This window comes from Danio rerio, chromosome 24, assembly GCF_052040795.2.
Source record: "Danio rerio strain M-AB ecotype USA chromosome 24, GRCz13ab, whole genome shotgun sequence".
Classification (NCBI taxonomy): domain Eukaryota; kingdom Metazoa; phylum Chordata; class Actinopteri; order Cypriniformes; family Danionidae; genus Danio; species Danio rerio.
The window spans coordinates 20,121,306-20,143,307 of record NC_141044.1 but is presented as its reverse complement, the minus strand read 5'-3'; the positions used below and the strand labels follow the sequence as shown (position 1 = coordinate 20,143,307).

Here is a 22,002-nt window from a genome sequence, read left to right as displayed (position 1 = left end):
CATTTTAAAAAGGCGAAAACGCTAAAACACCTAAAAGGGTTCCAGTCAGGATGAAGGACTGGTGTGCTCAAAACATTAACCATTTAGATTTTTTTAAAGTAAATTAATGTGAAGTGTTTGGTGTCATCGCCTATTCGAATATACACTATTTTATTTAACATTGGCCAATATATCAGGAACACCTTACTCGTAAAGACTTGGACCTTTTGCCTTCAGAACTGCTTAAACCTTCATGGCATATTCAACAAGGGACTAGAAATAATCCTTAGAGAGTTAATCGATATTGACATGATAGCATCACGCAGTTGCTACAGATTTGTCAACTACACATCCATGATGTGAATCTCCCATTCCACCACATCCCAAAGGTGCTCTACTTTTTTAAGGTCTGGTGACTGTGGAGGCCATTTGAGTACAGTGAACTTATTGTCATGTTCAAGAAACCAATCTGAGATAATTTGCTCTATATGATATGGTGCGTTATCTTGCAGGAGGTAGCCATTAGAAGATGGGTACACTGTGGTCATAAAGGCCTACTCACACTATGCTATCCGAGCCGTGTCCAGACCTGTTTCCCGGATCGTTTGAGAAGTGTGAGTGCGCTGAATCGTGCTCAGGCACGGTTCACTTGGCCAGCCCTGGCCCGGTTGGAAGAGGTGTGCCTGAGCGTGGTTCACTTGGTCTTTGGTGTGGTACGCTTGTAGTGTGAGTGCAAAACGCGCAAAAGCCCGAAACTGAAAGAGAGACGTGACTTTTAAGGGGCTGTTTCATATGGATTTATTAATCAATCTTACTGTTCAATGAACGCAAGCTGTCGTAGTTTATTAAAGATGCAAACCCCTCACTGCACAACAGCTGCTCACCTTAAGCAAACCTCATTCCTGCAGCACGAGGGCTTTATGATTGTTTTTGAGCGCCAAACATGGCGGATCTGTGGTGTTGACACAATGATCACTTGCTATCAATAAAAATATCCCCCACACCATTGCACAAGCACCACCAGCCTGAAACGCTGATACAAGACAGGATGGATCCATGTTTTCATTATGCTGACGCCAAATTCTGACCCTACCATCTGAATGTCGCAGCAGAAATCAAGACTCATCAGACCAAACAACATTTTTCTCTATTATCCACTTTTGGTGAGCCTATGTGAATCTCATCTCATTTTCTTGTCGGCTTAGTCCCTTTATTAATCCGGGGTCGCCACAGCGGAATGAATCGCCAACTTATCCAGCACATTTTTTATGCAGCGGATGCCCTTCCAGCCGCAACCCATCTCTGGGAAACATCCACACACACACTCATACACTATGGACGATTTTGCCTACCCAATTGACCTGTACTGCATGTCTTTGGACTGTGGGGGAAACCGGAGCACCCGGAGGAAACCCACGCGAACGCATGGAGAACATGCAAACTCCACACAGAAACGAGGATCGGACCAGCGACCTAGTGACCTTCTTGCGGTGAGGCGACAGCACTACCTACTGCGCCACTGCTTCGCCCACCTGTGTGAATTGTAGTCTCATTTTCCTGTTCTTTGCTGACAGGAGTGGCACCCAATGTGGTCTTCTGCTGCTGTAGCCCATCCGCCTCAAGGTTGGGCGTGTTGTGCATTCAGAGATGCTCTTCTTCATACTTTGTTGTAACGAGTAGTTATTTGAGTTACTGTTGTCTTTCTATTAGCTGGAACCAGTCTGGCCATTCTCCTCTGACATCTGGCATCAACAAGGCATTTGCGCCCACAGAACTGCTGCTCTCTGGATATTTTATCTTTTTTTGACCATTCTCTGCTGAGATGGTTGTGTGTGAAAATCCAAGTAGATCAAGTTTCTGAAATACTCAGACCAGCCCGTCTGGCACAAATAATCATGCCACGCTCAAAGTTACATAAATCATCTTTCTTCTCCATTCTGATGCTCAGTTTTGACCTGCAGCAGATTGTCTTGATCATGTCTACATGCCTAAATGCATTGAGTTGCTGCCATGTGATTGGATGATTAGAAATTTACAGTACTGAGCAGTTAGATAGGTGTACCTAATAAAGTGGCCGGCGAGTGTATTTGCGTATTTTTGGATTGGCTGAGCAGCCAGTTGCGATGTACATGCTTTTGTTAAATTTTAGATTATCAAATAAATGTAACCAGAATGAACACAAGAGCCTTAATAAACATGTATTTTGAAGGTCAAATATGGACATATAAATTATAAAACGCACCCACATGCGGTACATCTAGAAGAAAACACACGTGCGTGTTAGCAGTTGTGTAACGACTGTAATTATCATTCCTGTTGGGTCTGCAAGTAGGGAGGGACTCGGCTTTGGGGGGCTCAGTTTGAGGATAAAAAGGGGCTGCCATTCGTCTCCTCCACACACCCGACTCTGCCTTGTGAACTGCAAACAGAGAGAGAAGCAACACTTCTGCAAACATGACGAGTGTCGTAGTAAAGATGCTGTGCCTTCTGCTCTGTGCAGTTTTCGCCTCGGCTGATGTCATGCCTATGACTGACTTCGACCTGCAAAAGGTAAATCCCTCAAATATACGAGCATTTACACCATGCGTTAAACTGAAGGGCACTAAGTGAGATAATTGCGCTAACAAATTTTCTTCAGGTGGAAGGAAAGTGGTATCTCGTTGGCTTTGCTACAAACGCAAAATGGTTTGCAAGTAAAAAGGTTGACATGAAGATGGGAACTGCCATGCTGGTGCCCACCGAAGAGGGAGACCTTGAACTCAATTGCTATAAACCAAAGTATGCAAACAAGCTTCATTGGTGCCAAAGGAAATAGTTTTGATGCATTACCTTTTGATCAATACCTTCGGTAATTTGTTTTTTAGGAGTGATGGTACCTGCTGGAAAATGACGAACCTCGCCAAGAAAACCGAGACTCCTGGAAGATTTGTCTTCTACAGCCAGCGTAAGATTGCTTTTTTCTTATTTTTTCATCTAATAGTTAACATGCTTTATCTGGGCTAAAATACGAATGCAAATTTTTTTTCAGGTTGGAAAAATGACAATGATTTGCGCGTGGTTGATGCCACATTTGACAAGTACGCTGTTATTCATGTCATCAAAACCAAAGCAGGAGAATCTGATGTCCTCAACAAACTCCTCAGTAAGGACATCTTTTGTAGACAATACAAGTAGCCGCTTAACCTTAATGTTGACAATGTTTTCCCTTACAAAAATCAACCATAGTAAATGAACCATGGTTTTATTAAAAAAGGCTAGTCTGGAGTAAAACCATGGTAACAAAAAATCTATCATGGTTGTGCTACCATAATTTAAGAAAAAAATATTAAAAAATCAGTCATGCCTCTAACCAAGTTATTTAAAAAATTTGAAGTTATTACAAAAACTGAGATTCCCTTGGGATTTTTGTCACAGGTCGCACTCCAGAAATTGCTGATGACTTGAAGGAGAAGTTCAGGCAGTTCTGTCGGGACACTGGCATTCTTGATGAAAACATTCTCATACTTCCACCAGGCGGTTTGTTTTATGATTTTTCATGGGGAAAAAAATGTTATTTAAAAAAAACTGACAATGTGTTGAAAGAAACATCATTTATAAATAACTTTCTAACATAAACTTGTGTTCTACAGGAGAATGCTCAGTTGCCGCATAATCACCTCATCAAGCGAAGACAAAGACAGCTTCAGCCGGTCCACTCATTTCAGACAAAAAACAGATCTGAATTTACTGTCGGCTTGGTTTTGGTCTCTTTCACTTTGTATGAAAACATTCTTTGTGCCTTGAACAGTCATGGTGTGCTCATATTGATTGACCAGTTTGCAACTACAGAGTAATCAAAAGCAGAGGGGAGAGAAGTATTTCCTTACCAAAACTCAGTTTTTCATGTTCTAGACCATAAGTGCCAATGCTAGCTAACAAGTCTGATCACCATTATGGCACATCACCTGTAAGACTTTTATAAGCTGTTTCATTTGATTAGATTTTTTAGAATTTACGGTCGGCTTGGTTTTGGTCTCTTTCACATTATATTGTTTTTATTTGTGCCTTAAACAGTCTGCACAATCTCAAGCAAAGGGAAGAGAATCACAAAGTATTTTTTACACCAAAATGATGCGTTTTTAACTCAATTCTTAATGATGTATCATGTTTAGAGGTGCCACTGTTGGCTAACATGTCTGATCACCATTATGGCACACCACCTGTAAGAATAACTTCTTTTTTCTCTTTGTTGGTTTTGTTTGCTGCCGATGGATTAAATAGGTTGGCAAAAAACTAGTGTGTGTGAGTGTGTGTGTGTGATTCATGCTCAATTTTATAATGAAAAGCAAACACCTTGGACACAAAATACTGTTTATTACTTCTGTATTTACAAATATTTCATATACACATAACATAACCTCTTTTAGAATCTGTTTATTCCAAATTATACATTTTCTGGATCTGTGTAAAAAATAAAATTTACCCTAAATTTCTTCATAATAACAATAATAATAATATTTATTTGAGGGTGAGTTTTACAACAAACAGACCAAAAGCCAAATGGCCACATTCGAGGAGTACACAAACATACAAGCATCTAAATTAAAACAAATTTAGATTTCAGTCTGATGTAATGACGGCACACTCTGATCAAAGCTTGTTATATTACCAAGAAAACCTAAATTACATTCAAGTCCAGACAGCTGTTATTGGTAAATGAATGTGGCAGCACGGTTTGGTTTTAGAACCCAAATTAAAGCCTATATCAGCCATTTGCTCTCAAGTGACAACACTTTTCCAGCAGCCAGGGCATGAGGTGATTATTTCTAATTAGTTTTCATTAGACATTCTGCACATCTGAAGCTAAACATAAAGCATTAGCACCATCGTTTAACGACAATAGACTTTTTCAAGCCCATTCTCAAAACTTGTACTAGTAAACGCATGTGCACATTCACGCCACAATCATCAAAGCTGTTCACACACAGTTTGTGTAACATGCAATGCAGGAGTCATAATTCAAATGTATCACCAGATGCTCAATATCAACATGTAATGCCATCCACACTTGATTTAATATGCAAGATTATCTAGAGGTGCATTTACCCTACAGCTGGTCACAACAATGGTTAGCTTTTTATTCTTCAGGATCTAAAGAAAGGTTCATGAATCTTCGAAACATTCACTTGAACATTATAGAGGGGTAATCAGACACATTAGATGGTCCATTTACTCCCGCTTTCATTCTTTCTATACCATCTGCAATCTGAAAAAGCTCAACCAGACTTCGCTTTCAGCCAAAAAGGCCACAGCTATATCAGAATGAACCGTTTCCTGATTGGAGATAGTATGGCAGGTCACATGGTAGGCATTAGGTCTTTATGATGCCTCATGATGTGCTGATTCTTCTCGGATGGTCTTCTGAAACCTTTCGAGCAGAAGTCACAACGGTGAGGATAGTCTTTGGTGTGAATGGAGATCACGTGCCTTTTGAAACCAGACGCGTCGCCTGTGCTGTAGTCACAATACTGGCATTGGTACACCCTTCGCTCCCGGTGACCCTTCGACAAACCGGCACCCCCCAATATTTTCTTACCTCCATGAGCTCCGAGTCCAAACGTCTTCTTAAGACCCTTTTTATCAGGAAATGCCTGTTGCTCCTTGGTGTGCACCGACAAAATGTGCCGACTGAGAACAAATGGATCTGCGATCTTGAAATTGCAATGCCTGCATTGGTGCAACTTCTTAGCCTTATGGGCGGCCGAGTGTTTCTTGAGCTCGGACGGCCGGTGGAAGCCTTTGCCGCAGACTTCACATTTATGTGGATAGTCTTTGGTGTGAACTGAAATAATGTGGCGCTTCAGGTCACTGGAGTTCGAGCTTTTATGGTCACAGTGGGTGCACTGGTGCGTTTTGGCTTCCTCGTGCGTTAAGCTGTGCTGTAGAAGCTCCTCTGGTTCAGCGAATGTCTGGAAACATCGGTCACACTTGTAGGGCATTTCTTTGCTATGTTTGGTTTTAACGTGCGTCTTTAAATTGGACGAATCGGCTGATTTGTAGTCGCAGTAAAGGCATGAGTACGGTTTTTCACCGGTGTGTGTTCTCATGTGTTTCTTCAGCTCTGAAGGATGCCGAAAACCTTTCCCACACTCTACGCAAATATGCGGGAAGTTCTTGCTGTGAACGGCGAGCAGGTGCCGGTTGAGGAGTCCTTGTTCTGCAGTCTCGTATTCGCAGAACTTGCACTTGTGCATTTTGGTGGTTGGTGGTGAGATCTGAAGCTTGGCTTCTCTGTGGTGGTGCTGCAGACGATGGGAGAACAGCGCAGCCTGCTGGTGAAACTCTTTCCCACACACTTCACACTCAAATGGGGCTTTACTACTGAGAGTGTGGATCTCCATGTGGTTGTGGAGACTGACTTTTTTGTTAGTGGTAAAGTCACAGTCTGTGCACTGGTATTTCTTTCGGTTGACGACATCCTGGTGGTGGTTCTTGGTGTGGCGCTTGAGGAAACCACGTGACTTGAATTTCTTGCCGCAGAGCATACAAGGGTACACTGTAAGAGGCTGGCCGTAAGGCCCGATGATGATTGCTGAAGTTGAAAAAGTAAACAAAAATGAATGCAATATATTTTAGCACTGAGAAAGATTGAGGTTGGAAAGAGTCTTTAAGTAAGCTGCTTTCATTTGGTCAAAAAATGTAAAACTCTACAATCTTGAAATGTTATTTAGAATAAATACTTTTAATTTTTATTTCATTTTAAATGTAATGAACACAAAGATAAACGTTCAGCATTTACTTAGTCTTCAGTGTCACATAATCACAAGTGTTTTTAACATTGATAATAATAATATATTTAAAGGGTCACGAAACCCCCGTCTCAGCAGGGTGTTTTCATACCTCCAGTGGGTGAGTCCCGCACTGTATAGGAGGGAGTGTTGAGTGGCAAAAGAGGGTAGGGCTTGCATAAAAAGGGGAGTTTCATTAAGTGTACTACAGCTGATTTCCACACCGGCAACACAGTCACAGGGGAGATGATAGTGACTGCTTTTACATGGAAATCAGTAATCAAATGATTTGCCTTAATCTGAATAAGACAATAATATGATTAAAGCGTGTACATGAGTTGTGTTTTGATGATCCCGTTTTACATGTTATTGTACACAATTCGACACAGCACTATCCAAATTCCCTCTGGAGTTTCATGTATTTTCGGGTGTTTCATTCTTAATTTTTTTACTTTAACTGAAGTTTGGCACTTTCACTTTCATTCAGAAACCTTTCATGCATGCCCCCCATGACAAAACGAGATATTGGATGCGTGGAACAGCTGGAAGTGTAGTTTTAATGGAATTTTATACCACACAAAGTAGAGAGCACAATGATCGCACACTTACCAAATCTGTGGAGACAGGACACACAACACAAACTGGAGCCGTGTCTTTTTTAAAAGGAGCTGAGCGGCAAATACGAATTTCACCATTTCCAGACACAAAAAGCTTTTGGGTAAAAATGTTCTTTACAAACATTTTTGTTGCATGTTAGCAGACTACTGTAATCCACACGAGTCCAGCTGTGCTCTCATAGCGGGAAAACTGATGACCCATGTCTCCAAACAATTCTTCTTCTTCCACCTTTTTTAATTATGATTGGCAACACAACATGGCGTCTCTCTGATTGGTCTCTGAGTTCGCTGATTGGTTTGAACCAAGTCTTTCTCATAAATAATGCTGAAAGCTCAAAGATGTCACGTTGTATTTGCTGGTACAGACATCCAATCAATTTGCTTGAAATAGCGCAAAAACAACCAATTGTCACTTTTTTTTGTAAATATGTGTGTCCTAATAGTGTTTTTAGCAGCGTAGGACACATACAGTTGAAGTCAGAATTATTAGCCCGCCTGATTATTTTTTTCCAATTTCTGTTTAACGAAGAGAAGATTTTTTTTTCAACACATTTCTAAATAATTCATTCCTAATAATTGATTTATTTTATTTTTGCCATGATGACAGTAAATAATATTATATTAGATATTTTTCAAGACACTTCTATACGACTTAAAGTGACATTTAAAGGCTTAACTAGGCAGGTTAGGGTAATTAGGCAAGTTATTGTATAATGTTGGTTATAGTCTGTAGACTATCGAAAACTAATATAGCTTAAAGGGGCTAACAATATTGACCTTAAAATGGTTCTTAAACAATTAAAAATGGCTTTTATTCTTGCCGAAATAAGACAAATAAGACTTCCACCAGAAGAAAAAAATATTATCAGACATACTGTGGAAATTTCCTTGCTGTGTTTAAACACTATTTGGAAAATATTTAGAAAAGAAAAAAAAGGGGGACTAAAAATACTGACTTCAACTCTATATGATTGTCAACATCTCAAAAAATGTGTTTGTGTTTCGTGACCCTTTATGAATATACATGTCGCAAACATTTGTGTTGCTTAATATTTTTGTGAATACTGTGACAGGTTTTTCAGTGGAATTTTTTCACCAGTTTTTGCATTTACTGTTACTTTTGTAGTTAAAGTTGGTAGTATAATGTATTTTAGCTGAACAGAAGTTATTTCTTTTATTTCTTACTTTGTTTTAATTTTATTTTTGACCACATAAATTTGCATATAATATGTAACAGCTGTTTAAAGGTTAATAAATAAATTCAAATAAAAAATGAACTATAAAAATAAAATCTAAAAAACCAACAATGAAGCAGTAAAGACGCACCTGTCTGAATGTGCCGAAATTCAGAGCGTTTTTTGCCCCTGTTCTTGTTTCGTTGCCGACTGAGCCTTTCAATCATGTCAGATTCATCAACATGCAGCAGAGCACTAGCTGCTCCATTCCGGTTCTCACAGCTTTCGCTCTCTTCCCCACCTGACAGACATTATATTAATTACCTTTCTCACATTGTAAACAAACACATTTACAAACTCCATCTAAACACATTTTCCCAAATTTATCCAAATAAATGTAATAAGCAAATACGTTCATTCTATACCAGGGAAAATATAAATGATAAAAGGAGACATACAAATGCAGATTTTTTTTAAAATTAACTGTAAAAAATATATGCGTTAACCATAAACAATGGTGACTTTACTGACCGTAAGCAGCTGCCCAAGCCACAGGCATGAAGTCTTTGCTAAGTGATGCGTTTTCAAGTGTCCTCTGAACATTTCCAGGGTCTTCACCCCCAACCACCACTTCCATGTAGACCTCATCTGTGATTTTAGCCACATCTGTTTGGGGAAGAACATGCAGTCTCAACAGAGCCGCTCTTCATATTTAAGGGATAGTTCCGCCAAATATTGAGTTTCTTTCATCTGCTCAACTCAAAGGAAGATATACTAAAGAATGATGGGGAATAGTCACTGATGTCCATACCATTTTTTTTCCTACTATGGATGACAATGGCTGCATTTTTTTCAACATTCTGGGTTTGTTGTCAACCGAAGCAAGCAAGTCAACCGCTTTTCATTTTTGGGTGAACTACCCCTTTACAGAATCCCCTTCATATGAAACTGACAGTAACAAGACTCACTGATGTCATCCTGACTTTGATTGGCTTCATCCATTGACATGTACACCATTTTCTCTCGTATGGGCAGTCCAGAAGAATCCACCAGCTCCACGGTTTCATCCACATCTAGCTCAGCGTCTCCTATGTCGACTGTGCCTCCTGTGAATCACCAATAACTCTGTTAAAAACTATACTAGTAAACAACTAGAAATGATTTCATAAAAGGATATTGCAAACAATTTTTTAAATGCAAATGCAAATTGGATTTTCAAATGCATTTTCAATATGTGGATGGATAAATTGTCACATAATGCAAATGCAGTTGCAAATCCCGCATTGCACTTTCGTGACTTTGTTGTGATTGCCCCATTTCAAATAAAAAAATCCCAAACGTCCATTGTCTTACAATCTTACAAGCTATGCACCTGACCTATCTAAAAAACAATATTAATGGCTGCATTTGCTTATTCTTTTTCCCTGCATCGTGCATGTAACCTGCCAAAGTGGAATCGCAAATACTTTTGTCATTTGAATTTCCGATATCTTCACAAAAACCTGTCAATCAAATGACAGTGGTGGGTCTACTTTATTGACATGTTTATTTTGGGAAGTCACATCACCAGTGCCAGCCCGTCCAACAGGCAGTATAGACGGTCGACTAAGCCACTGCGTTTCTTGAAGGGCCCCACGAACACTGCTCTTGTACATTTACTGTGAATGTAAGGGTGAGGATGAGCGCGCACGTATAAATCCTTAACAATACAAATTGAAACCGCATTAAAAGCGATACAATTCACAACAACAGTGAGAAGAAAAAAAAAACCTTAATTTCTTTAAGAGAATAGCTCTGCATAATTCATACATGACAAATAGCTGAAAACTATAATAAATACACAACAGTCAAATAAAAGCAGAAAATATTAGAAACATATCCAGCAGCACCACACTCTAATTTGCATAACACCGCCCTCGCTCGGCTATTGGGTGAACTACAATGAAGTAACGTTCACGCTAGAGATGCGCGGTTGGCGGTTATAGCCGCGGACTCCGCGGATAAACCGCGGATCGGGCGGATGACGTTACGAAAAAATAATATTTTAATTAAATTCGGGCGGGCGGCGGGCGGTTGTACTGTTTTTATAGGCATAGCTGGCACTCCAACGAAAAAGCCTAGGACTGACTTCACAGAATGGGAGGAGGAATCGGATACACTAATTCTGGATGAAGTACAGAAGTATTCCTCTACAAACTTCCGTATAGACGGATCAGCAGAGGAAAATCTACTTCCTTTTGGGAGAAATAAGGCCAGTCATTCCCACGACTACAGCAACTTTCCAAGAGAATTCTATGCATTTCAGCAACAAGTGCTGCGAGCGAGCGCTCCTTCAGTGCAGCAGGGCGCATTATAGTGGCTATGCAGGCGCTCCCGTCTGAATCCTGACACAGATGCTATTTTATTCCTGCATTGTGCCAAGAAAAAAAATCAAACTAGACCTAAGGTCAGGCATATTAAACCAATTAGCCTATGTTATTTAGGCTACACATATGTTCAATATAAACTTTTGAGTTCGGTCAGCTGATAATTTTACGTTCATATTGGTTTAGCCTATTCTATTCTAGACATGTTGGCCTCGCTTTTACGTTCCGAGGCTAAGGTTATTTTGCCAGAATTTCTTTGTCGCAACTGGCGTAGTATTTCGTTTTGCTTCAAGTTTGAGGGGAATGGGCATAATCCTAAATCCATGGGTTATTGGGGCACTTGTCATACATGCACTTAGCCTGGTCAGACTTTGTTCGCTCAAAGAGGGATGGCATATCTATTTTTCTTATTTAATTTCTAATTGTGGGGGTGACTGAGCCTACAAGGCTTAGGCACGATATGACGTTTTTCTTACATTTTTTTTCAACTGTTTGCCAAAGCATGCGACTATAGCCTATGGCTACATTAAGATATTTATGTTAATATTTTTTTACTGCCTGTTGTTTCTTTTGGCATATAAAATAGGTATTGTCTGATAGAGATATAAATAAAGGTTCATCTTGTCGCAGAACTGGTGTTGTTTCCAATTTCTACAAGCTCAATAACATCCACAGCAAAAAATAAAAAATAAATAAATAAAAAAATAGTCGAAAAACTGTGCCCATTAATTAGATGTGCAAGGCATCAGGTACGTTTTTGGTGTTGCTATGGACAACTACAAATGTAAACATTATTAGGCTATAGTGTAAATGACTTATTATTCTATCTATTTACTAAAAAATAAAGTGAAATAGGCATTTAGTAGTAGACTAAATAGCAGCATGTTGAAATGATGTGTCAATGCATTTTCTGTTAGGCTACAATAAAAAAAGTTGTATAGTACAGTGCGTTTAATTTAGGCTATTTATTTATTTTTGTCCCTGTGCGCCGATTGGAGACGGAGTTCACTGCTGATATTCTGAGAGCTCGGGTGCTTCTCATTTCTTATTTGTGCATCCTCGTTTCCTTTCCTTGCTTTCTCTCCTCGTGTTTCCACCCCACCGGGATAATTACGAGGGAAGGACGCAAGAAAAAGACTGAAGGACCGAGGAATCGAATCAAGTGAAAAGACACGTCCTCGTATCTTTAGCGTAACTTCAAAGCGTCGTCAATTAATGACTTGCACGTTTGGATTAACTGCATGTCTACATTAAAGTCATTCTCTATTCTATAATGATCAATAAAGAAACATTCATTTAATAATAAAAAGGAATAAGCCATTCAAATAAAGAGCCCAATCAGCAGATGGCGGGCGGGTGCGGTTTTAAAAATTGGTCAAAAATGTTACTGCGGATGGATGGCGGACGGATGATGAATTTTGTCATGCGGTTGCGGATGAAATAATAGCCCATCCGCGCATCTCTAGTTCACGCTCACGTTCAATATAAACTCAAAAAAGTGTCTTAAAGTCTTAAGTAAAATTATATCACAAGAGTAGTTGCCATTTTTAATTGATCTTAATCAAATTTGAATTTGAATTGAAACGGCAACTGAAAAAAGGAAGCAAGCTCAAAGTAAAGGTATGTTTTCTTTCATCAAAATAGTTCATATAATTCAAGAATCTGTGTCTTGTCCAACCTGTGCCCTTCTTTATTAATTCATTAATTTATTTGTACTTTATTTTATTTAGTTTGTTCTATTTACAATTTATTTTCACAACACACTTGCATTTTCATTTGCAATACTTTACAACACTTGCCAACTTACACTACCGGTCAAAAGTTTGGGGTCAGTTTTTTTTATTTCCATGTTTTTTTAAATTATTCTGTTCATCAAGGCGGCATTTATTAAATGTCAAAAATTGTTAAATTGTTCAATATTTATTACATTTTTAAATAACTTATTTGAACCTTTATTGTATGTAGTTTCAAATGAAATTATTACTAATATTAGAGTGATCATGTGACTCTAGACCAGAGTAATGAAGCTGAAAATGCATCATTAAATTCACTGGAATAAATTATTGAATTAAATGATAAACTACTTTTGAACAGTTCTTATCTTTACACTTTGTACTGTATTTTTGATTAAATAAACGAAGCCTTGGTGAGCAGGATAAGCTTATTTACATTTAAATTTTTATAAGCTTTAATTACTAATTTTTTTAATTCTTTAAATATTAATTTTTATAAGCTTATAAAACATTTAAAAATCCTACTGACCCCAAACTTATCGCTAAAGACCCATAGTGTATTTGTTTAAATATGAGTGAATATTCGAAGAGTTCAGCTGCAAACACCTCTAAATGCCATCTAAACTTTTCATCTAAAATTAGCATTTTTCTAAGGCTCTTGTGGGTAGGTTCAGTAAATACACTTTTAGGTTGAAATAATTTAACATAAACATAGGAGGTTGAGAAAAATTTTCATTTTTGAAAGAAATTTTAAATGGCATTTAGAGTTTTTGCATCTGAACTCTTCATTTTTAAATGTACTAAATGTAAATATGTTACAGTTAATACAAATGTCTACATGTAAATATTAAAATAGTGTTTTTTTCTGCTTTCTTCTTTATGTTTTTGCACCAGTGAGCCCATTTTTTTTTTATCTCGCCCAGGGCCGGCATTGCATGTCATTCACAGTTGGCGTAGTGTTTTGAACTTTACAGTCTATAGCTTTGAACAATGGAGGTAATTGGTGAAATTATGAAGGGCGTTTTGAAGCATTTGAACAGACTCTGTAAAAACACTGTAAGGATTGTGTTGGCTTAGTTTGGACAATGACTTGGAGTTTCAATCATATGCAATCTACTTTCATTCCAAAATAAATAAAAACAACCTGTTTAGAATCAGTCATGAAAAACAAAATCACGATTGATAAATCACATGTATATATTTGTGACGTACCCAAGTCATCCTCCCCTGGGTGAGCCTTGATGATGTACACTTTGATGACCTCTTGACCATCATCATCCTTCTCCACATCTTCTGAATCCTCTAAAGTGCCCTCAATGGTGACCTTAGCATCTTCATCAGACACCACCTTTCCAGCTTCATCCACTGAAAGCAAGTGAGTGTTAGATTATGGAAAATGTAATCCATATTTTGAAAAGCAGCAGCCATTAACTTCCATAGTATTATTTTTCCTGGTATTGATGTCAATAGCCATGTTTCCATGCAAAGATCCAAATTAGATTTCACATGAAATGGAAATGGAATATCACATGAAACATTATTGAATAAAGACACCATCACACCAATTATACTGCATGGCCTGGAGAAAAAAATAAATCACAAGACTTTTTTGATGTGCGTGTTGGAATTGATTCTGTTTACATGTGCATGCTTTTTCTTATAGGATAAAAGGTTTATCAAACAGAGTTGTGCGCATCAGTTGTTTATGCTCATTGCATTTTCAACATTTTTGCACATTTTTCCATTTCCATGAAGCTTTTTTAATGTGACACCTGAAATGTGCATAAATATAGGTGAATAGAAACAGAGCTAACGGCTATAACATTCTTTCTGTGTTCAAGAGAAGAAGAAAAAGAATTCTGAAAGAATTCAGAACCACTTGAGGGCTAGCAAATATTTACAGATCATTTTCGCTACAATCTCACTCACAGGAGATCATCAGATAGTCTCCGCAGGTGTCTGGATCCTCTTGTACCTGAGCGTCGGTCACCACATCCACCTGCAACCCTTCATCCTCCAGAGCCACATCATCAGGTGACATCACACAGGTCTCCACTGCAATGGTGCCAAGCCCTTCATCATCGTCATCATCAACATCGTCCTCTTCATCAGTGCAAGGCACATACTCCGCCACCACATCCTCTATGGCCTCCTGGATGACCAGCTCCTCATGAGTGAGACCGTGCACCGCGATCTTCTCACCCTCAACATCAGACACCAGCACTGACTCCTGCAGCTCCACCACCACCTCGTCTTCTTCTCCATCACACTCTTCTCAAAAAAGAGGTTACAAATTCCAAAGCATTAAGGTGAGACATTGTTTTTTCCATGCACATGCTAATTCTGAGATTTTGATTAGATTTTTCAGTCTTCTTTCTATTCTTACTTCTTTTTTAACAACCTTTCAACGTCCATATTCATAATCAGTATCAGGTTTAGCTATTCCAAACTTAAAACAAGATAAGATGTTTAAGATTACTTTAAAAAAAAAACTTTTAACCTTAATCTGGTTAGAAACTTTCAAAAATGTCAACAGAATAAATAATAGTTCCTGAAATGTATTTTTTATCCTAAACAATCATTTTTAACCTGAATTATTCTAAACAATTAATGCAAATTGGAACATATTTAATAAAAAAAGAATGCCTCATTGCATATTTAAATTGTTCATTTTTTATGCAAAAATGTCTTTTCTAAGTGAAGTTTCACAAACTAATTTCAGGAGGAGCATGTGATATGATTGACTACAGCTGGTCCTTATCGCTAATCATTAGCTAGCCTATCGGATCATTCCAAAATTCCAAAATATCCTTAAATACAAGTTTTCATTTCCTATCTTCTTTTTGGAAAACCCTCCTCCACCCTTCCCCTTCTCCCTCCTCCACAATTCTAGGATCGGGCGACATGGCAGCTCAGTGGCTGGCGCTGCTGCCTCGCAGCGGGAGGCCCAATGGTTCAAGTTCAAATTGAGCCAGTCGGCACTCTCTGCAGAGTTTGCATGTTCTTCCCGTGTCTGCATTGGTTTCCCCCAGGAACTCAGGTTTCCTCCCACAGTCTAAAAACGTGACATAAGCGAACTGTAATAACAGTCACAAGCACTTAACACATACATACTGAATTGATTCTAATAGAACCACCATATCAACCAAAGTATAGGTAAAAACTAACTGGGGGGTTCTCGGGAAATACCTGATCTCGTATCCATACTAATGATCATTGACCATGCAGGAACCTTGGTCTCATCTATCTCCAAGCTCAGAGGTCTCTCCCGGGACAGCATGCCAAATCGGCTATTATAGTCAAGCATTATTCATTCATTCATTTTCTTGTCGGCTTAGTCCCTTTATTAATCCGGGGTCGCCACAGTGGAATGAACCGCCAACTTATCCAGCAAGTTTTTTCGCAGCGGATGCCCTTCCAGCCGCAACCCATCTCTGGGAAACATCCACACACACATTCACACACACACACACACACACACACACACTACGGACAATTTAGCCTACCCAATTCACCTGTACCGCATGTCTTTGGACTGTGGAGGAACCAGCGACCCAGCGACTTTCTTGCTGTGAGGCGACAGCACTACCTACTGTGCCACTGCCTTGCCTAGTCAAGCAATATCTAAGTGTGAACTCTCGAAGTGGTTTAAACTGTTGGTTTAAAGTTGTGTGGCAACAGTATAGGATACAGTAACAGTATAAGCCTGTAATGCTAAACATTAATTCATTGTATTCATTTGTAGTTCCGCCCTCTTTTGAAAATCTAATTTGAATTTAAAGCGACAGTCGCTAAAATGCAACAATTTAGAACAAATCCAAAAATTAGCAATTTTAAATAGTTAAAGATTATGTGTGGGGTATTTTGAGTTGAAACTTCACATGCAGTCTAAGGACATCAGAGACTTATTTTAAATGTTGTAAAAACGGGCATAATAGGTCTCCTTTAAACATTACATTTTAGAAAATGTACAATTATAATATTATTTAATTCTTAATATAAATCAGAGCAGGGGAATAGTTTATTGACTATAAGTTGTGGTATTAACTATTAGTGGACTAACCTTAAAGGGCACATAGTTTACCCCTTTTTTATGATTTAATGTTAATATTATGGTTCTTCTGAGTGTGCCAGTTTAGGTTCAGTTTAACACAGTTCAGATGTTTTTATTATAACGTGTTAAACGGTGGGGGGCGTTTACACAGTTCGCTGTTTTAGGGGCGTGTTGCTTCACATGAAAATTAGTTTCAAATTCCTGCCAACGTAACTAGGGGGAGGAGTCAAGAGCTCCCCCGCTTTGTGTTTAGCAACAAACAGGCAGAGAAGCTGCATGAGAGGATCAGCATTCAGCCATGCTTATACGCATCGGCCACAGACCAAGCAGAGAGTACAAAATCATTTGTGTCTTTGTATAGTTTTACAGCCAACTGTGTGCTAGTTTAAAAATAACGAGCTTGTACACCAAGACTAATAACCATGCACACTAAATTAACTTTGTCTGAGGCACCGGATGACCCGCTTAGAGCCGCGACACGGCACACCAGACACGGACATTCGCATGTTCAGATGGCGCTCTGTGGTAGAGATCTGCACGAGACTAAATTTTGAATCCCGCTCCCGCCAGGTTTTAGCCCGAACCCGACCGCTCCCGCTTATATTTAGCATTTGTTCTCCCGCTGCCCGACCCACCCTGTTTCCTACCCGCTGCGCCCGTTCCCGCTAACGAGTGGGGAGGAAAACAAAACCGAAAACCACCCAGCTATACGGAGTCCAGACAGCCTAACAAGCTGTCTGTATCAACACACACACCAACAAACACGCTAAACGCAGCATCAAGATGTCTCATTCACACACATACATACACGTGCTCGCTCGCTCCAGCAGTACAGCCGCGGGAATGCAGACCTCTACTCTGTGGGGCGGCAGATATGAAGTCAATGCTGCACGTCGCCAAGCAGCGCTTCTGGTGTGCGACCTGCAGGCAAGTTTGCTATTTTATTTCCAATGGAGCGACACTCACATGAGGGAAAGTCGCTCACACTTTACAGCTGCACCTAGTTAAGATCACACTCACAGGGAGCTTCTGTGACCAAGAAATGCAAACTTCTGAAGTTTAAGGTAGATGCAATGAAAAGTACACTAGTATGCAAACCTACCTACAGACAAACTAAGTTACAAACAATAATTCCAATTAAAGCGATCATGTGGTGAATGCTGATCTTGTGTTGAGCCCAGTGAGCTTTACATCTAAAAATAGAGCAAGGGTGTTCCTTTAGTGGCATCGCTTTGACTCACACGCTGAAAATGGCGGACGTGAAACGACAAACTGAAGATTAGGTGGCGTGTGCCAGTCAATCAATATTGATGGGCGGGTGGACTGCACTCCTACGTCAAGTTGCGGTCAATCTAAATACCGCTCCAATTGGTCCACCGTTTTTATGTTGTTAAATTGAAAAAAAAAGGACTGGGTGTGTTTATATTACCCCAATATGACGGTCTATACACTATACTTATACACATGTCTGTCCAAACAGCTTGAAAAGTAGATTATTTACCATAGATGCCCTTTAAAGCAGGGGTGTCCAAACTCTGTCCCAGTGGGCCGGTGTCCTGCATAGTTTAGCTACAACTTCCTTCACTACACATGCCTGGAAGTTTCTAATATATCTAAACTGCTTGATTAGCTGGGTCAGGTTGTTTAATTGGGGTTGGAAATAAAGTATGCAGGACACCGGCCCTCCAGGATTGAGTTTGGACACCCCTGTCTTAAAGGGTTAAAAGTCTCAGTGGTTTGGAACGACACAAGGGTGAGTAACTAATAACAAGATTTTAATCTTTTTAATGTCTTAAAACAAACAAACAAACAAACAAACAAAATCAAACAAAAAATATGTGAGAGACTTCAGCATAATGACTGTTTGTTTACCTGTCCCGTGGAATATGATCTTAGGCTCATGGGAATGAAGAGAGAGAACAGTTACATCTTCATCCATTGTCTTCACCGTTCATCTGCATAATATAGGATCTACAAGAGAAATCACACAAGAAATGTAACAAAATTCTTTTTTTTTTATTCAATTAAGGTTTAGTTGTGTAGCTTTAAAAATTTTTTTTTACAATATATACAGTGAGATAAAGAAAACTACATCACAAAACAAATGAACAAAACAGTTAAGGTGTTCTTGCATTCCTTTATTGCAAGCATACATATATATATATATATATATATATATACACACACATATACATATATATATATATATATATATATATATACATATACATATATACATATATATATATATATATATATATATATATATATATATATATATATATATATATATATATATATATATATATAAAAATAAAATAACTATATATATAATAACTTTAATTACTATATAATTACTTAATAACGTCTTGATTTACTGCATAAATAGAATTAAAAACTAAGATGGAAGTTACTTAAAATGAAATTTAATAAAACTTTTCTAAATATAATAATTACAATTTCTATAAAATGTTAGAAATAAAAATGCTTTGCAAATCACTATTGTAATGAATATTGTAATGCACTTGTAGAACTTGCATCAAGTGAACATTTTGATGGTTTCTGCATTTAATTCAGACAACATTTTAATGGATGCTTAATTCTCATTTATAGGCCATAACCATAAAGTAATATTTTGTAAAGAATCTATCATAATTAATAGATATTGGCAAGGCTTTACTTAATGGTCTTAAGTTAACATTTTATGCTAATGAACAGACATCAAGCAAAACATTTGCTACAGTATTAGGAAGTAGGGTAATGTTATCTAAAACAAGCAGCTTTTCATTGTTAATAGTTTATTTTAGATTAGGTGCATTAAATTAAATTTACTAATACATAACAAAAATAGCATAAGGTTAGCCTTAACCAACACAGATAAGAGTTCAGAGGTATTTTTGATGTAATGTAGTTAACTAACGTTAATAAATTAAACTATATTGTGAAGTGTCATTACAAATTTAAAAACACAACCTTTACATAAAAATAATTCAATCCTGTTTGCATTAAAACTGCACTTATTATTTATTTAACATGACCTTATGCGTTAATCAAATGAATATTAAATAAAGTACCTTATCTTGAGCTGCCTATTTCTCAGTCTATGAGTTGCAAATACTTTAAATTATAACTCAAGCATATTTATTTAATTATAAGTAACAGAGTTCAGAAATGACTGCACAATAAGAAGTAGGTTTAGCACACCAACTGTAACCCAAATAGCCTCCCATGAATCCTATAATCTGATACTGTAGGGTTGACGCCTCTCCTCCTCCCATCTGTTTACAGTAAAAAGGGCGTTTCCTTCTTGAGCCTTGACTATATCCCGCCCATCGTTATGAACCACCAGCCACGCCCCTTTGCCTAACATCGCCATTTTGAATACATTAAAATAATCCTTTAAATTTCATAAATATACACTTTAGTCAAAGCAAACTAACACTAAATATAATCCCCAACACAAACTCTAGTCAATGTAAATACGAAATCAACGTGTAGCTCTATTAGTGTATATAAAAACAGTCAAGTGGGTCGTGAGAGTCTGGTCTCCGCGGCCTACTTTAGGCCTCTGCAGGCCGCGGCTCGCTGCTAACAAAAGGCCTACGTTCCATTAGAGCGGCGTTAATCTCGCAAACCCATAAACACGCACTTCACTTCCCCTCTAAACCAACAAAACCTCACACATGTGTATTTTAAGACCGTGTTAAAGCCTGGGGCCTACCTGTTGTAGTATATATACGATTTGTTCCCAAGGCCGTGCGGGTTTGCGTCTCCCACCCCCCGACTCGGGCAGAATCAGACGGGGCTCTTGTGTGAGTAGGGCGGGCCGCGGCGGAGCGCGGAGGGGAGGGGCCGAGTCTGATGCGCTCCGCGGCGCTGCAGCCTCCAGCTCCTCCGGCTCTTACACCGCCTTCAGAGGCGCACGTCACTGCCTCACAGCCGCAGGAAAATGCGGAAGGAGTCTCAGACGAGTGGCCGCGCTCCGGCGTTTTTGGCAGGCCCACAAATTCTGTTTATCTACGGTTTTGAAAGCAGTCGGTGTGTAATAAAAGCGGACGAATCGCTTTGTTTTTTGTTTGGCGCTTTTGAGGGAACGCTTGTGGAGTTTAATTTATGGTCCGCGAATGATGCGGAATGATTAGCGAGCTCGGAATATTAGCCAGTAATGGATTTACCATTAAAAATCTGGGTGAAAATGACCATTACACTGTTTTGTTGGAGAAAAATTGCTGCGTAGTACATTTACACTGTTCAGTGCGAATACTGATTTTACCGTTTTCTGTTTATATACGTTTCGCTATGAAAAAAAATAAGAGACGACTTCATAGTTATGGTAAAGTTTTTTTGTTTGTTTGTTTCATTTTGTAAACTACCGTTGACATTCTTTCGAATTTCAAATAAAAATATAATTTGGAGATTTTTTTTTTTTTTTTTTGCATAAACAGCCCTGATTTTTCATCCAACACAAAGTAGAACATTTGTTATTCTGACCAATCTTTCTTTGTGGAAAAAATTTACTTTTAGTTTCATTTTAAATTAGTTACATTTTTTTATTTGGAAATGTTCATAAACCTTTACAGAACAAAATATATTTTTTATAATAAACTTTTATATCTTTTAAATTGTTATATTTATTAAACTAACATTTTCTTCTATATAGAAGTTCTATGAAGAACACATAGAAAACTAGGCAAACATATAAAACAATGTACAAATTGTAAGACAAATGCTAGTAATATAATGATACATTATGCGACCTAAATGCCCAAAATTATGGTAATAATAATTCTTTAACCCAATACATTATTTTAATATATTATTGAGTGTATATTTCAGCCGTTTATTTTTCAGTCACACTTTAAATAAGGTTTCATTAGTTAATGTTAATTTATTTACTAACATTATGAACAATACTTGTAAAGCATCTATTAATCATAGTTCAACATGTTCTAATGCATTAACAACCAAAATCCTGCTTGTCAACATTAGTTAATTCAACGTGAGTTAACATTAACAATGAACAACTGTATTTATATCATCAAACATGAACATATACTGTGATAAATGTATTGTTCATTGTTTGTTCTTGTTAGTAAATACATGAACTAATATGAATGAATACATCCTTATTGTAAAGGGTTACCTAGTTTTCAAATACTCTTTGGATAAACTTAAAGGCAGTGTGGAGAAAATTTTTCATTATTGTTAATTTCATTAATACAGTATTAAGACAACTGCCACTCATTCAAAAGCCTCATAGCCTTTCTTTAATGCACAGACCATATTTTATCAGTCTTTTCAGTATGCACTG

General features: G+C 38.1%; 2 protein-coding genes and 1 long non-coding RNA gene across 5 annotated transcripts; 2 read left to right on the top strand and 1 right to left on the bottom strand.

Annotated features, from left to right (window-relative positions):
• Positions 1 to 2,374: 2,374 nt before the first annotated feature.
• Positions 2,375 to 4,254, top strand: ptgdsb.2 (prostaglandin D2 synthase b, tandem duplicate 2). 2 transcript variants are annotated; one of them, NM_001045413.1, is given in 6 exon segments: positions 2,375 to 2,529; positions 2,618 to 2,757; positions 2,844 to 2,923; positions 3,008 to 3,121; positions 3,394 to 3,495; positions 3,609 to 4,254. In NM_001045413.1, coding segments are annotated over 6 exon segments (555 nt in total). In that variant the 5' UTR covers positions 2,375 to 2,433; the 3' UTR covers positions 3,632 to 4,254.
• Positions 4,255 to 4,312: 58 nt separating this feature from the next.
• On the bottom strand, positions 4,313 to 20,492 carry zfx (zinc finger protein X-linked). Of its 2 annotated transcripts, none has more exons than XM_087309427.1 (8): positions 19,766 to 20,492; positions 18,564 to 18,662; positions 14,567 to 14,908; positions 13,850 to 14,002; positions 9,507 to 9,644; positions 9,070 to 9,204; positions 8,690 to 8,839; positions 4,313 to 6,550 (listed from the first exon to the last, which is right to left on the bottom strand). In XM_087309427.1, the coding sequence occupies exons 2-8, from the start codon at positions 18,628 to 18,630 to the stop codon at positions 5,316 to 5,318; spliced, it is 2,220 nt and encodes a 739-aa protein (XP_087165553.1). In that variant the 5' UTR covers positions 18,631 to 18,662; positions 19,766 to 20,492; the 3' UTR covers positions 4,313 to 5,315. The 2 variants fall into 2 exon arrangements, with proteins under 2 accessions (XP_087165553.1, XP_087165552.1); XM_087309426.1 differs by having other exon boundaries at positions 20,413 to 20,492.
• Positions 9,507 to 16,423, top strand: LOC147838015 (uncharacterized). The gene is made up of 3 exons (XR_015524888.2): positions 9,507 to 12,725; positions 13,194 to 15,935; positions 16,251 to 16,423. It is a non-coding gene; the product is annotated as an uncharacterized LOC147838015 (long non-coding RNA).
• Positions 20,493 to 22,002: the final 1,510 nt, after the last annotated feature.

Coding starts and splice junctions, on each gene's coding strand:
- ptgdsb.2 (XM_087308883.1), top strand. CDS start 2,434: ATGACGAGTGTCGTAGTAAAGATGCTGTGCCTTCTGCTCTGTGCAGTT. Junction 2,758..2,843: donor CTCAATTGCTATAAACCAAA/GTATGCAAACAA, acceptor TTTGTTTTTTAG/GAGTGATGGTACCTGCTGGA. Junction 3,122..3,393: donor TGTCCTCAACAAACTCCTCA/GTAAGGACATCT, acceptor TTTTTGTCACAG/GTCGCACTCCAGAAATTGCT.
- zfx (XM_087309427.1), bottom strand. CDS start 18,630: ATGGATGAAGATGTAACTGTTCTCTCTCTTCATTCCCATGAGCCTAAG. Junction 14,909..18,563: donor GATCATATTCCACGGGACAG/GTAAACAAACAG, acceptor TTTTTTGAGAAG/AGTGTGATGGAGAAGAAGAC. Junction 6,551..8,689: donor ATTTCGGCACATTCAGACAG/GTGCGTCTTTAC, acceptor TTTCAACTTCAG/CAATCATCATCGGGCCTTAC.